At 37.5% G+C, this 12,167-nt stretch overlaps 1 protein-coding gene across 1 annotated transcript; it reads right to left on the bottom strand.

Moving 5' to 3' along the window:
- Positions 1 to 5,099: 5,099 nt before the first annotated feature.
- On the bottom strand, positions 5,100 to 11,671 carry LOC106391090 (rhamnogalacturonate lyase-like). The gene is made up of 15 exons (XM_048744140.1): positions 11,291 to 11,671; positions 11,107 to 11,165; positions 8,411 to 10,105; positions 8,214 to 8,335; positions 8,055 to 8,114; positions 7,858 to 7,977; positions 7,679 to 7,798; positions 7,112 to 7,424; positions 6,843 to 7,001; positions 6,655 to 6,761; positions 6,461 to 6,551; positions 6,218 to 6,359; positions 5,954 to 6,110; positions 5,676 to 5,792; positions 5,100 to 5,554 (listed from the first exon to the last, which is right to left on the bottom strand). Exons 3-15 carry the CDS (start codon positions 8,453 to 8,455, stop codon positions 5,170 to 5,172), a joined length of 1,938 nt encoding a protein of 645 aa, XP_048600097.1. The 5' UTR covers positions 8,456 to 10,105; positions 11,107 to 11,165; positions 11,291 to 11,671; the 3' UTR covers positions 5,100 to 5,169.
- Between the last annotated feature and the right edge of the window lie 496 nt (positions 11,672 to 12,167).

Below are 12,167 nucleotides of genomic sequence, written 5' to 3'. Positions count from 1 at the left end.
AGACGATAATTGACGGTTTTACCCTCAACTTTTAATAAAGTTAAATCTGAAGAAAATTATATGAGCCAGTACACAGCTCATTAGTGCTTTTTATTACTCCCTCCGTATTGTTATAAATGACGTTTTACACTCTTTGTTTTGTGTCAAATTATTTGACGTTTCCAAACTTTTATCCACATTATAGTGACTTTTGATTTTATTTACCCTTACACTAATGGTTATGATCGAGAGTATTTTCACACAAAAACAATGATAAATAAGGATAGAACAGACAATATAACAACTTCTTTAATTTGTGTGCAATCTTCTCAAACGTAAACTAAATAAAAACAGAGGGAGTAGTAAACCTCGTTTCGGTTTGGGTTTTGACATTCGGGTTCTATTTTTTGAACGTTTTGAGTTTTGGATCTCAGATATTTATGTTCAAAATAAAAATTAAATACCACAATAGCCAATAGTGCTAGTCAGATTTTAAAACTAGGTATATGCAATTTTTTAAAAAAAATTGGAAACTATAAAACTAACATTTTACTAGCCTGTAGTCATGGCCCCTAAACAATGTCACATCAAAATCACTGATAAGAAAATAAACATAAATTAGTATTTAACGTATTTATTTAAATTTAAAATTTTTATTTTGGATAAAATATTCGGATTCAATTTTTGGATTTTGACACAATTTTTATGTTTTTGGTAAAAAAAATAGAAAAAATCCATGATATTCAGACTACTGTGCTATTAAATCTGTTTAGATATTTTTATTTTTATAGATCGGATTGAATTTAGGTTCAAAATTTCCTGGTCAGATTCGGTTTAGATGCTGAATTCGGATTGAATTCGTATGAAGCTTTGAAGTCACGCAAGCCGAACCTCTCTCACGTTAAAGTGTTTGGATGTGTCTGTCACGCAAGAACCGAAAGGGCAGGAAGAAAGAAACTCGACGACATACCCATAACTCTTGTACATCTTGGAATAAAACCAGAATCAAAAGCTTATCGTCTATTTGATCCATTAAGTAAACGTATTGTTGTCAAGATGAAAGATGCATACACAATCGACACATTCGTGGGAAAACTTTCAGAGATATTCTCCAAGTCAGCTTCCTTAGGAGAGACGATAGAGGAACCGAAAATTGTTAAGAAATTTTTGTCAAGCTTGCCAAGAAAGAAGTATATTCATATCGTTGCTTCACTTGAGCAAGTATTGGATCTAAACTCAACAAGTTTTGAGGATATCATTGGGAGATTGAAAGCTTATGAAGAAAGAATCGCCGAAGATGAAGAAGAAGTAGTTGATGACTCTAGTAAGCTGATGTACGCAGATTCAAAACAAGAGAGCTATGGCAACAACTATAATAACCATGGACATGGGCGTGGTGGTCGATCGGGTTGGCGAGGAAGAGGTCGCGCGCGAGGTTTGTTTCAACAACAAAGAGACGCGTATCGGCAAGGACGAGGTGGTGGTGGAGATGCATCTCACATTACCTGTTTCAATTGTGATAAGCTTGGTCACTATGCTACAGATTGTCCCGATAAGCTATTAAATCTTCAAGAAACTGTCGAGAAGAAGGAGGAAGACACTCATGAAGCTGATACTCTCATGATGAATGAGGTAGTTTACCTTAATGAGAACAAGGTGAACCCTAAGAGGTTTGAGGCTGAATCTGATACAATGGATGTGTGGTATCTTGACAATGGCGCTAGCAACCACATGAGTGGTAATCGACTTTTTTTCTTCGAATTGGACGACTCGATCACTGGAAAAGTACGGTTCGGAGACGATTCAAGAATTGACATAATGGGAAAGGGTTCAATCCGTTTCATAGTCAGAGGAGGAGAGAAGAAGATATTAAAGAATGTATACTACATACCGGCATTGCGGAGCAACATTGTCAGCTTAGGTCAAGCTACAGAAGTTGGGTGTGAAGTACGTATGAAAGATAACCAACTAAGCCTACTTGATAGAGACGGACAGTTGATGGTTAGGAGTACAAGATCAAAGAACCGTCTGTATAAGGTAACTCTGCAGGTTGATCTTATACAATGCTTGCAAGTGAAAGGATTTGGAGACAGTACGTTATGGCACGCACGGCTGGGGCATATTAACAAGGATACGATGTGACTCATGGTTAGTAAGGAGCTGGTAAACGGCATGCCTGACATTGACCATTGCTCTGAGACATGCGTGTCATGCTTGAAGGCAAAACAAACTCGGAAGCCCTTCCCACAAGCAACATCATATCGTGCAAAGGAACTTCTTGAGCTTGTACATGCCGACTTATGTGGACCTATCACGCCATCAACTCCAGCCAAGAATCGATATGTTTTTGTTCTTATTGACGATTGTTCTCGCTACATGTGGACGTCATTGCTAAAGGAAAAGAGTGAGGCCTTTGAGAAGTTTAAAACCTTCAAAGTACTTGCTGAACAAGAAACACATACAGAGCTAAAAAACTTGCGGACAGATAGAGGAGGAGAATTTTGTTCACGGGAGTTTCAGGCGTATTGCGAGAGGAATGGCATTAAACGACACTTGACTGCGCCTTACTCTCCACAACAAAACGGTGTAGTGGAGCGACGCAATAGAACGCTCCTAGAGATGACCAAGAGTATCCTAAAACACATGAATCTATCGAACCATCTCTGGGGCGAAGCAATAAGGCATTGCACCTATCTAATCAACCGAGTCGCAACTAGGTCTCTTGAAGGAACCACACCGTATGAAGCTTTGAAGTCACGCAAGCCGAACCTCTCTCACGTTAAAGTGTTTGGATGTGTCTGTCACGCAAGAACCGAAAGGGCAGGAAGAAAGAAACTCGACGACAGATCCATAACTCTTGTACATCTTGGAATAGAACCAGGATCAAAAGCTTATCGTCTATTTGATCCATTGAGTAAACGTATTGTTGTCAGTCTGAAGGATGCAGACACAATCGACACATTCGTGGGAAAACTTTCAGAGATATCCTCCAAGTCAGCTTCCTTAGGAGAGACGATAGAGGAACCAAAAATTGTTGCCATACTCAAACAGGATGTTTTGTTCGAAGAAGAAAAGAGTTGGAATTGGACCAAGGACGACAAAAGTGATCCTGGAGAGCTTGAAGTTGACCTATCTCGTCTGAGCGTGAACACAAACACAAACAAAGTTGGACCTTCATCTCTGACTAATGAGATCGAAGAAGAACTCGATAACGGCAACAATGGTAGCAGCGAAGAAGACGAAGTCGAGCCATTACCTAGACGTTCAAAAGGATCACCACCAGACCCTCATATCTTGATGATTACGTCCTTCTTGCTGAGATAAAAGGAGAGCGACTGCTGATGATCGTTAACGATGAGCCTTGGGATTACAATGAAGCTAAGAAGATGAAAGTTTGGATTGATGCTTGCAAGGATGAGATCTTCTCTATAGAGAAGAACAATACTTGGGATCTTGTTGAGCTAACGGATGGTATAAAGCCAATAGGCTTGAAGTGGGTCTTCAAGATCAAACGTAATGCTGACGGGACTATCAGCAAATACAAAGCGCAGCTGGTAGCTAAAGGTTATGTTCAACGGCATGGAGTGGATTACGATGAAGTGTTCGCTCCGGTGGCTCGTATTGAGACTATATGGTTGATTATTCCGCTGGCTGGTTCACATGGTTGGGAAATACATCATCTCGACGTCAAGACCGCTTTTCTCCACGAAGAGCTGAAGGAGGAAATTTTTGTAAATCAACCTGAGGGTTTCACGGTCGCAGGAGAAGAACACAAAGTCTACAGACTTAAGAAAGCCCTTTACGGTCTACGGCAAGCTCCGAGAACATGGAATATAAAACTTAACATGATCTTGCGAGGCTTAAACTTCCAGAGATGTTCCAAAGAACCCTCTCTTTATCGTAGAGAAGAAAATAAGGAGCTTCTCATCGTGGTAGTCTATGTTGGTGACCTGCTGGTCACCGGCTCTTCTCTACGAGCTATACTGGAGTTTAAGAAAGATATGGGAGCTAAGTTCGAGATGAGCGATCTTGGGAAGTTGACGTACTATTTGGGAATAGAAGTCTTGCAGTATGACGGAGGCATCATACTCAAACAGGATAGATATGCGACGGATCCTTGAGGAATGTGGCATGAGCTCGTGTAACCTAACACATGTGCCTTTGGAGTAGAACGCACAGTTCTCTAAGGCGAATGACGAGGATAAGGTTGATCAGAAGGAGTTTCGCCGGAACATTGGATGCTTATGCTACTTGTTGCATACACGACCGGATCTTGCATTCAATGTTGGAGTCTTGAGTAGATATATGCAAGATCCTAAGGTATCACACGGAGCTGCAATGAAACAAGTTCTTAGGTACCTTCGAGGTACTGTCTCTCTCGGCTTTCGTTATGAACGGGGAAACGGTACTGGTTTGTTAGGATACAGCGACAGTTCATGCAATGTAGACATAGATGATGGTAAAGGGACAACAGGACATATATTTTATTTCGGTGAGAGTCCTATAACCTGGAGCTCGACAAAGCAAGAGCTGGTAGCTCTTTCGTCGTGTGAATCAGAATTTATGGCTGCAACAGAAGCTGCAAAACAAGCTATTTGGTTGCAGGAATTACTAAGCGAAGCTATTGGAGAAGCTAGTGAACGTGTGGTCATTAAGGTTGATAACAAGTCAGCAATTGCGCTATCAAAGAATCTGGTGTTTCATGGACGAAGCAAGCACATTCATAGGAGATTTCATTTTATAAGAAAGTGTGTCGAGAATGAGTTGGGTGAAGTTGAACATATTCCGGGAAGTGAGCAAAATGCGGATATCCTCACCAAATCACTTGGTCGAAATAAGTTTAAGGAGATGCGAGAACTTATTGGAGTTCGAAATGTATGTGAAGACAAGTTCAAGCTTAAGGGGGAGAATGTTGGATAAGCTTGAGTTGCAAGTTTCATTTTCTTTATTTAAAGTTATGTTTATCTATAAGGATTAGGATACTATGTTTTGTGATAATACTATGAGGATTAGGAGTTGTCTAAGTCCTATATATAGTGATGCATATTGTGATGCAAAGGTGTGTGAGTTTGTGATTTTGATATTGAACTTGGTGATTGAATAATAAGAAAAGAACTCCCTTGCTTTAAGTAAACTTATTATCTTAAAAATCCACTATGATGAGACGATGAAGAACACAAAAGCACAAACTTAGTGAAAGTTCGAAGCTAAACAAGGCTCTTCAAGGCGGATATAGTCATACATAAGGCCATTAAAAGCCCCAACGGTAGTCATGGCTTGTGTCAAGAACAAAGTGTTGTCTCCTTCCAGAAGCTTCTCACTTGGTACGTCCACATTAAAAAGTCTATAGAGTCCATGTATCCCATGTCTTGCGATCGTGTTGTCGTGTCCTATTACACCAGTTGTGAAAATCAAACTCTTTTCACTCTCATCCTCGTTCATCCTCACCTGTAATTCCGCTACATTTGCGGTTGCTAGTGTGATCCTAAGTTTGTATGTGCTGTTTTCCTGCACCTTCTCGAGCTTGAATTTTATTTGCCACGTCGTTTTTTCATATGTGTCATCTCCTGTTTTCCTGTAACCATTTTAAATATATATATATATATATATATATATATATATATATGTTACAAGAAAACCATGTCCTCTTTGTTGTTGTTTTTGTAGCTGAAAAAAAAATAGAATATAAGCATTACCTAGTAACGTGTGCAAAGAACCAATCCTTTTGGTAATCACTGACGCCAATGGTGAACACCAGATCTTCCTTAGGACATAGTTCTGTGTATCTTTCCCATAGCCCGTATTGCCTAAACCTGCATGAGTACAACCATACTTAACTTAGGTCTCTACTTTTTGTTTGTGTTTGTTTTTACATTCCATGCATTTATTTGTTAGATGAACCTATAAACTTTATTATGTTATCATTTTAATCAAGTTGTAAATGCAAATCAAAGCCTTAAAGTTGTATATATACCTGTCAGGATGACCAATATATAGCTTATTGATGTATTTGGGATTTGGGTCTGGAACAAAGAACTCAGCTGCCGACCGGTCAGGGATTCCTATTTCCCACACCGTTGGCCCATCTCGTGGCGGTTCATACACGATACTGCTAATGTCAATGTCGCAGCCTGGTTTTAGGTGCAGAGTGTGAATCATGTTAAGTCAACATGCAAGTTTTGACACAGAGTAATATATGATCATGATTACAATGTAAGTTTAATTAGTAAAAGTTAACCTGCAGTGATGGTAATCAGTTCTTCGTATTGATAGTCTCCAATCCATCCTGTCACATAAGCATTGAGATTATATTCACCTTCTCGGATATTATTTATGGTGAAATAGCCATCTGCATCTGCTTCTGTCCAGAACTGATATCCCTATATATATAAGAAAAATGGATATAAACATAAGTTCACTAATTGCGTGAGTAGATATTATATTATATTATATGGTCCAAGAAGACAATGTTCAAGCTCACTTTAGATTCTGTTTGCCAAGATCCAACCTCTCCTGGTGGAGCCAAACCTATGAAAGCACCATTCGCTGGTAAAAGTTCACCACTAAGGGACCTGAAGGAATAAAAACGCATAAGTAGAGGAAAAAAGAGTAAATGATTGTTAATATTATGAAGAAAAGCAAATTATGTGGTGATTGTGGAATGTGAGTGCTTACTTGTCTCGTACTAGTAATCTACCATTGATGCAACCACGCTTATCAGACAATGCATAGTCTTCTGAAGCGGGGAAACCGTAAGGCCAGCTTTGGACTTCAATTAACATCTAATGAAACACCATCTCCTTCAAGGTTAGATTTCATCCTTGCATATATGTTTTGATATGCCCAAAATTTGATGAATAAACCTGGTTTTTAGCGTCTTGCCATAGTGAAAGAGGATCAGAGGTTTGGTCAGGCAAACAATTAAGGTAAGTGAAAACAGGACCAAACACCTTCTTCCATGACTCCCCTGCTTTTACCTTCATCACCATGTCCTCACCCGCATAATGAGCACTTATAAACATCTGTGTGTAAACAACCATTGTGTTTCAAAAGTTGAAGCAAGAATCCTTCATCATAGGTATTAGATTGGTTCCAACATGTTTTCAGGAGGAAGAAAGAAAAAAGAACATACAGCGAGACTGATTGGACCAACATGAGAAGTAAGGTTCTGTTTCAACAAGCCACCTGATCTGAACTCATTGCTAGGAATGATTTGCCAGCAACCCAAATCCAAGTTATGTGAGATCCATCCATGCACTTTAAGATCTTTGTTCTCACATGAATACTCATACTTGTCATCAACCTCTCCTTTGAACTCTTCTTCAACAGGATGAACAAGAAGAACAGCTTCAGGATAAGCCAAAGGTCTTCCTCTTTTACCCAATCTATCTTCTGGAAGAGGCATTTTCCTCTGCCTGTTGTCAGCAACTGCCATATATCGAAACCTAACATAACAACACTTATAAGTTCACTACTATCATCTCCAAGGAATTTTTATTGGAACCGGAAGATTCTATTTGATCAAATACCTAGCTACAACAAACTCCTACGTTCCTTTTATTACAGTATTTCTAAACAAGTTTTTGGATAACCAGCTGAAAGGTCTTTTCATTAATGATATTGATATTAATGATAGTGAAGATATTGATGTTAATAACGATATTGATCCTGAACTATCTTTGAAACATTAGTTGCTTACTTGTCCTTACGAAGCTTGTAAACAATCCTTGTCTGAGGCAAGTTAAAAGCTGGCCATTCAGCTAGATGCTCGAATATTCCGTATGAGTAGAATCCAGTAACATCTTTACGCATTATGAACCTGAGTTATGCAAATCCAAATCAATATCTATAGCACTGCCACAGATATAAATGAGATACCTCTTGTCGACATTAATGGGAGCAATATGGTCTTTGAGAGAAGAATCCCATTTCCTTGTGAAGGATATCTCTACCAGTTCCTCATTTTCCAGTACTACTTGAAAACTTGTGCCTTTGATCCTGCCTCGGTCACATTTATGACAATACATGTAAAAATTTATATCAAGAAATATTTGCTTTGATTGATGCATACATACCGCTCGGAGTTTCCTGTGGTTCCAGGCGTTCCATACTCGCTCCAAACAAGGTCCCAGTAACTGTGTTTTGTCAAAACAATACATATGATTGTAGAGGTAATAAGATTGATTCATGTACATATAATTAATGTAAATACATAAATTCAATTCTACATATACCCTCGATCATAGTCTTCATTATGACTTTCTAGTAGATTGTTGACACCATGGTAAGAGATTCCAGTGACAAAACCATCTGGTTTTGATATGGTCACTTCGACTATACCATTCTTCATAACCACCTGCATTAGCAATATTCATTTACATATTGACAAAATATATGAAGCTACGTATGTAAGGACGGTTAGGGATATTACATGGTTGTCTTTGACATCCAAGTGAACAGAACTTTGGTCCGACATCACTTTCCCTCGTTCTCTTTCTCTTCTTATGTGTTGTGACTTGTGAGAGATATGAGATCGAGGCTTTTGTAGAGAAACAAATTATGGATAACTTTGATTTATCTTCAACTTGTAAAGATGTTTTGATTCTTCTTGAAGATTAGATAAGTGGTATCTTTAAGCTTCGAACTTCTTTTAGTTTACTTTTGTGGGAAATACTTTTGCATATCTACATATTATTCCACTTCATGGGTTGGTGGGTTCTCCTGCCTCATTACATACAAAGTACACGTCTATTGAGAATATGATTTTTCATGTACGATATGTTAGTGGGAACCATGGTCCACTTAATATTTGTTTAACGTTGGTATAAATCCATGTATAATTATATTCATGTGCCATTAAGAAGATAGATACAAAGTCTTTCATTCGGGAGTTAGAATCTACCGAGTATTTGTAGTACGTATGAATTTACAAGCAATCTCTAAATACTTGGCGTTACGTCATGTATTAAAACACACCCATTCATTCCCTTTGGTCTTTTCGGTTGCAGCGTGAAATGGATGAACGAGAGAGAATATAGTAAAAAAGGTACACCTTTCGTTTACTTTGCTCTTTCATCGTTTAAAACACTCGACTTTTTCTGTTTTCTGACTTCTTTAGTAATTGCTTCTGCATCCATCGTTGATTAGTAATGGCATGCTGTTGTACTCAACCTGAAAAATAAAGCTTACACAACTATACTCGAAAGGATCACATGTGTTGCATTAGCAGACCACTGGTCCAAAATCTAGCAATACAAAACAATAATTCCACAAGCTGAAAATTTTCTAACCCTTTTAGGATAATACCATTGTGGTGGATGCTTTCCTATATATCACCATTTCTCTTTACCTCCATGAGAGTCACCTCACACATCTAGACCATCGATGAGAAGGGAATAATAACACGGCATCTCCCCCACTCCCCCAAATATTATCAAGTATACTAGTGTAGCTATAAGTAGTGCTAGATACAAATTTTAGCTATCATTGAAAAACTCAAAATCCATTGAGAAGTTTGGCATCTCTTGGGAAAATGTCCAAAGTGTAAATGACTTTATCAAGTTATGTGTTTTTTTTTTTTTTTTTTTTTGTCACTGGGCGCTCTCTGGAACCCCGGAGGAGTCGAACCCGTGTGCCTTGGGATCCAGTTCACTCTAGTGGTTTACCACTAGGCTATTCTGTCCCGGCAGTTATGTGTTCACTCTGTGTACTTACTTATGTACCTAACTCCTCAAGGATCAGATTTTGATGGAAGAAATAACACATTTTAATCGAGAAGTGAGAGGTGGGTCTAATGACTATGACCTACAGGCTAGACCTTTTTAGGGAAATGTTCACCTGGTTTCTTAACGTTTTGGTAGCCATATAAAGAACGAAACAACATATTCCAAGCTGTAGAAGCATCTCAAATAATAGGATTGTTTCTTTCTTAAGTGAGAATAATACTTATTGCATATTTAGAGATTGGTGGGAGTGAATGATGCAAACAGAAAATCCCTTCTCACAAATGGTCTAGACATGAGAGACAACTCGATCGAGCGAACCTGTCAGTCTCTGGTTTAGTTAACCACGGCAGCCCCATAGTAAAACCATCATCCGAATCCTATCTCAACTCAGCAGTTTACCACTGCATACACAAAGGCAGATGAATTTTTAGATTCAAATTCATGTTACAAAGATATGTGGACATAAACCTGAATTATGCACAAAATTGAATTGCTCGTCTCTAATCAACAGAATTCTTAGTTTCTTTCCAGTGTAACAAGCTCCATTCACTTCCTTTTTAATCTAAGAACCCAACCTAATTACAAACTTAATGGAGTTTCTACTCAAGCCACTGCTTTCTCAAAGATCTAACAATTTATTTTTGAACATCTAGAGGCTTATGAACACAAATGAAACTATTCTATATTGCTGTCTAAAAGTGGTTCCTAAGGTGTTTTCAACTATCACCCTCGAGCTTTTTTTGGATTGCTTTGGACTATTAACTTATCATATATATAGTTGTCTAAAATATAATATTCAGACATCAACGTTTATTGACAAGGAACACAAAGATCAAGCTTTAATTCTGAAAATAGCTTCCAAATAGAGGTATAGTGAGAGTTCAACTTAGTACAGGCCATGAAGTCGGAAAAAAGAACATTACAATAAAAAAAAAACATCAGAACTCTCTAGTGGGTGATGCAGCGTTAATTTGCAAAAGGAAGGAAAAAGATGTGTTCGTACTTCGTACATATTGATGTAATTTGCGTACAGACACCTTTTTAACCTTAAAGTGAGAATCTAAGCTTTCAAACTCTTTTTTAGGTATACATAAAAAAGATGCGAGAAAATGAATAAACCACATCATGAGAGTCAATTTCATTTCTGTGTTATAAGTTTTGATCAGTTTCTCTGGTCAAGAGACAAAATAATTTGCTTTTATTTTATGCGCCTAATTAACCACTATTAAGCTGTTCATTAGTGAAAGGAACATAGACACTAAGTAATTAGACAATCAGACAGTACGCATCTTAACGGAAGTAACAAAAGAAAAAACACAACAGAAGTACGATCAAGGCTGAGACATTCTATATAGCACACACTATGCATCTAACAAATAAAAATGGAGATGAGAAACCAAACCTGAGAAGGGGAGACAGATCCATTAAAGGTTGACAAACCTCTCATCCATGAGCATTAATCTGCACATGCAAACATCTGACTTCTCAAACTAATATATAAATATGGAGAGATCTAACAAACAACACAAAACATTTCATAAAACAAATTGCAAGTTAAGAAACTATATAAACAGAATCAGACTAACCAAATGAAGTAATCGAAGCGACTCGTCTGCTTTAACATATTTAAGAAAATGGCAATTCTTCGAGATCCCAGAGAAAGCTTAATCGGAAAAGCACATGAATCGTGAGGATGCATTGATGTGAAGCGGATTGAGAAAAAGAAGAAGAAAACAAGTTAGCTAGGGCAAAACATAGAGAGAGAGATATGAGCGAGAGCTAAGAAGAGAAGAAAGTGTGGAGATTGAATACCAAGGAGGAGGCGAGAGAGGGTTTTATATAAGTAATGCAAGGAAGAATGAGATTAATTTTTAACTTAATTATAGATTAGTGCGTTAATCAGATTTCAATTTTATAATTGAATTGAGTGAGACATGTAGGGCTTCGAATTCTGGCATAAAGCTGTAGCTTATGCGGCTTCATCTATATATACATATATAAACAAATCATCCCCCAGTTTCTTCGGCTCTAGTTATTTACACTTGGACTTGACCAGTGGCTACGCTCGGCTCCGATATCCTTTGGAATACTAGTTGGAAATAACTTTACCAACTACAAAATATTTCTTTTTCCTAATAATCTTTTCAAATTGAAACTACAATTACATATTTATCGAATAACTAAAATGTACATTCATAAAATACCATATGATCAAACCTGAAATTGATATGTATTAACGTAGCTATTTTGGATAATTGTTTTAGCTAATTTATTCAATAAACTGTATAATTTTAGTTTTGTGTTTTCTTTTACTTATTAATGTTTTTGCATGTAGTAAAATTTTGCTCTTTACAACATCAGTAAAAATTGTTAAGTTACATCACCATCATAACTTCAAGTTGCAAGTAAATCAAGATCAAAATATACAAATATACAGACATCCAACACCCTAAATTAGTTTAA

The sequence above is a fragment of the Brassica napus genome, chromosome C1 (assembly GCF_020379485.1).
Source record: "Brassica napus cultivar Da-Ae chromosome C1, Da-Ae, whole genome shotgun sequence".
Lineage (NCBI taxonomy): Eukaryota > Viridiplantae > Streptophyta > Magnoliopsida > Brassicales > Brassicaceae > Brassica > Brassica napus.
Note: the sequence above shows the minus strand (reverse complement) of the source record. Positions and strands in the feature narration are given on the sequence as shown.

Bases quoted from the DNA above. Each gene is read 5' to 3' on its own strand.
- LOC106391090 (XM_048744140.1), bottom strand. From the start codon at position 8,455: ATGTCGGACCAAAGTTCTGTTCACTTGGATGTCAAAGACAACCAT. The intron at 7,799-7,857 runs GTATCTCATTTA...TGCATAACTCAG, and splicing joins CCCATTAATGTCGACAAGAG to GTTCATAATGCGTAAAGATG. The intron at 6,360-6,460 runs GTGAGCTTGAAC...TTATATATATAG, and splicing joins CTTGGCAAACAGAATCTAAA to GGATATCAGTTCTGGACAGA.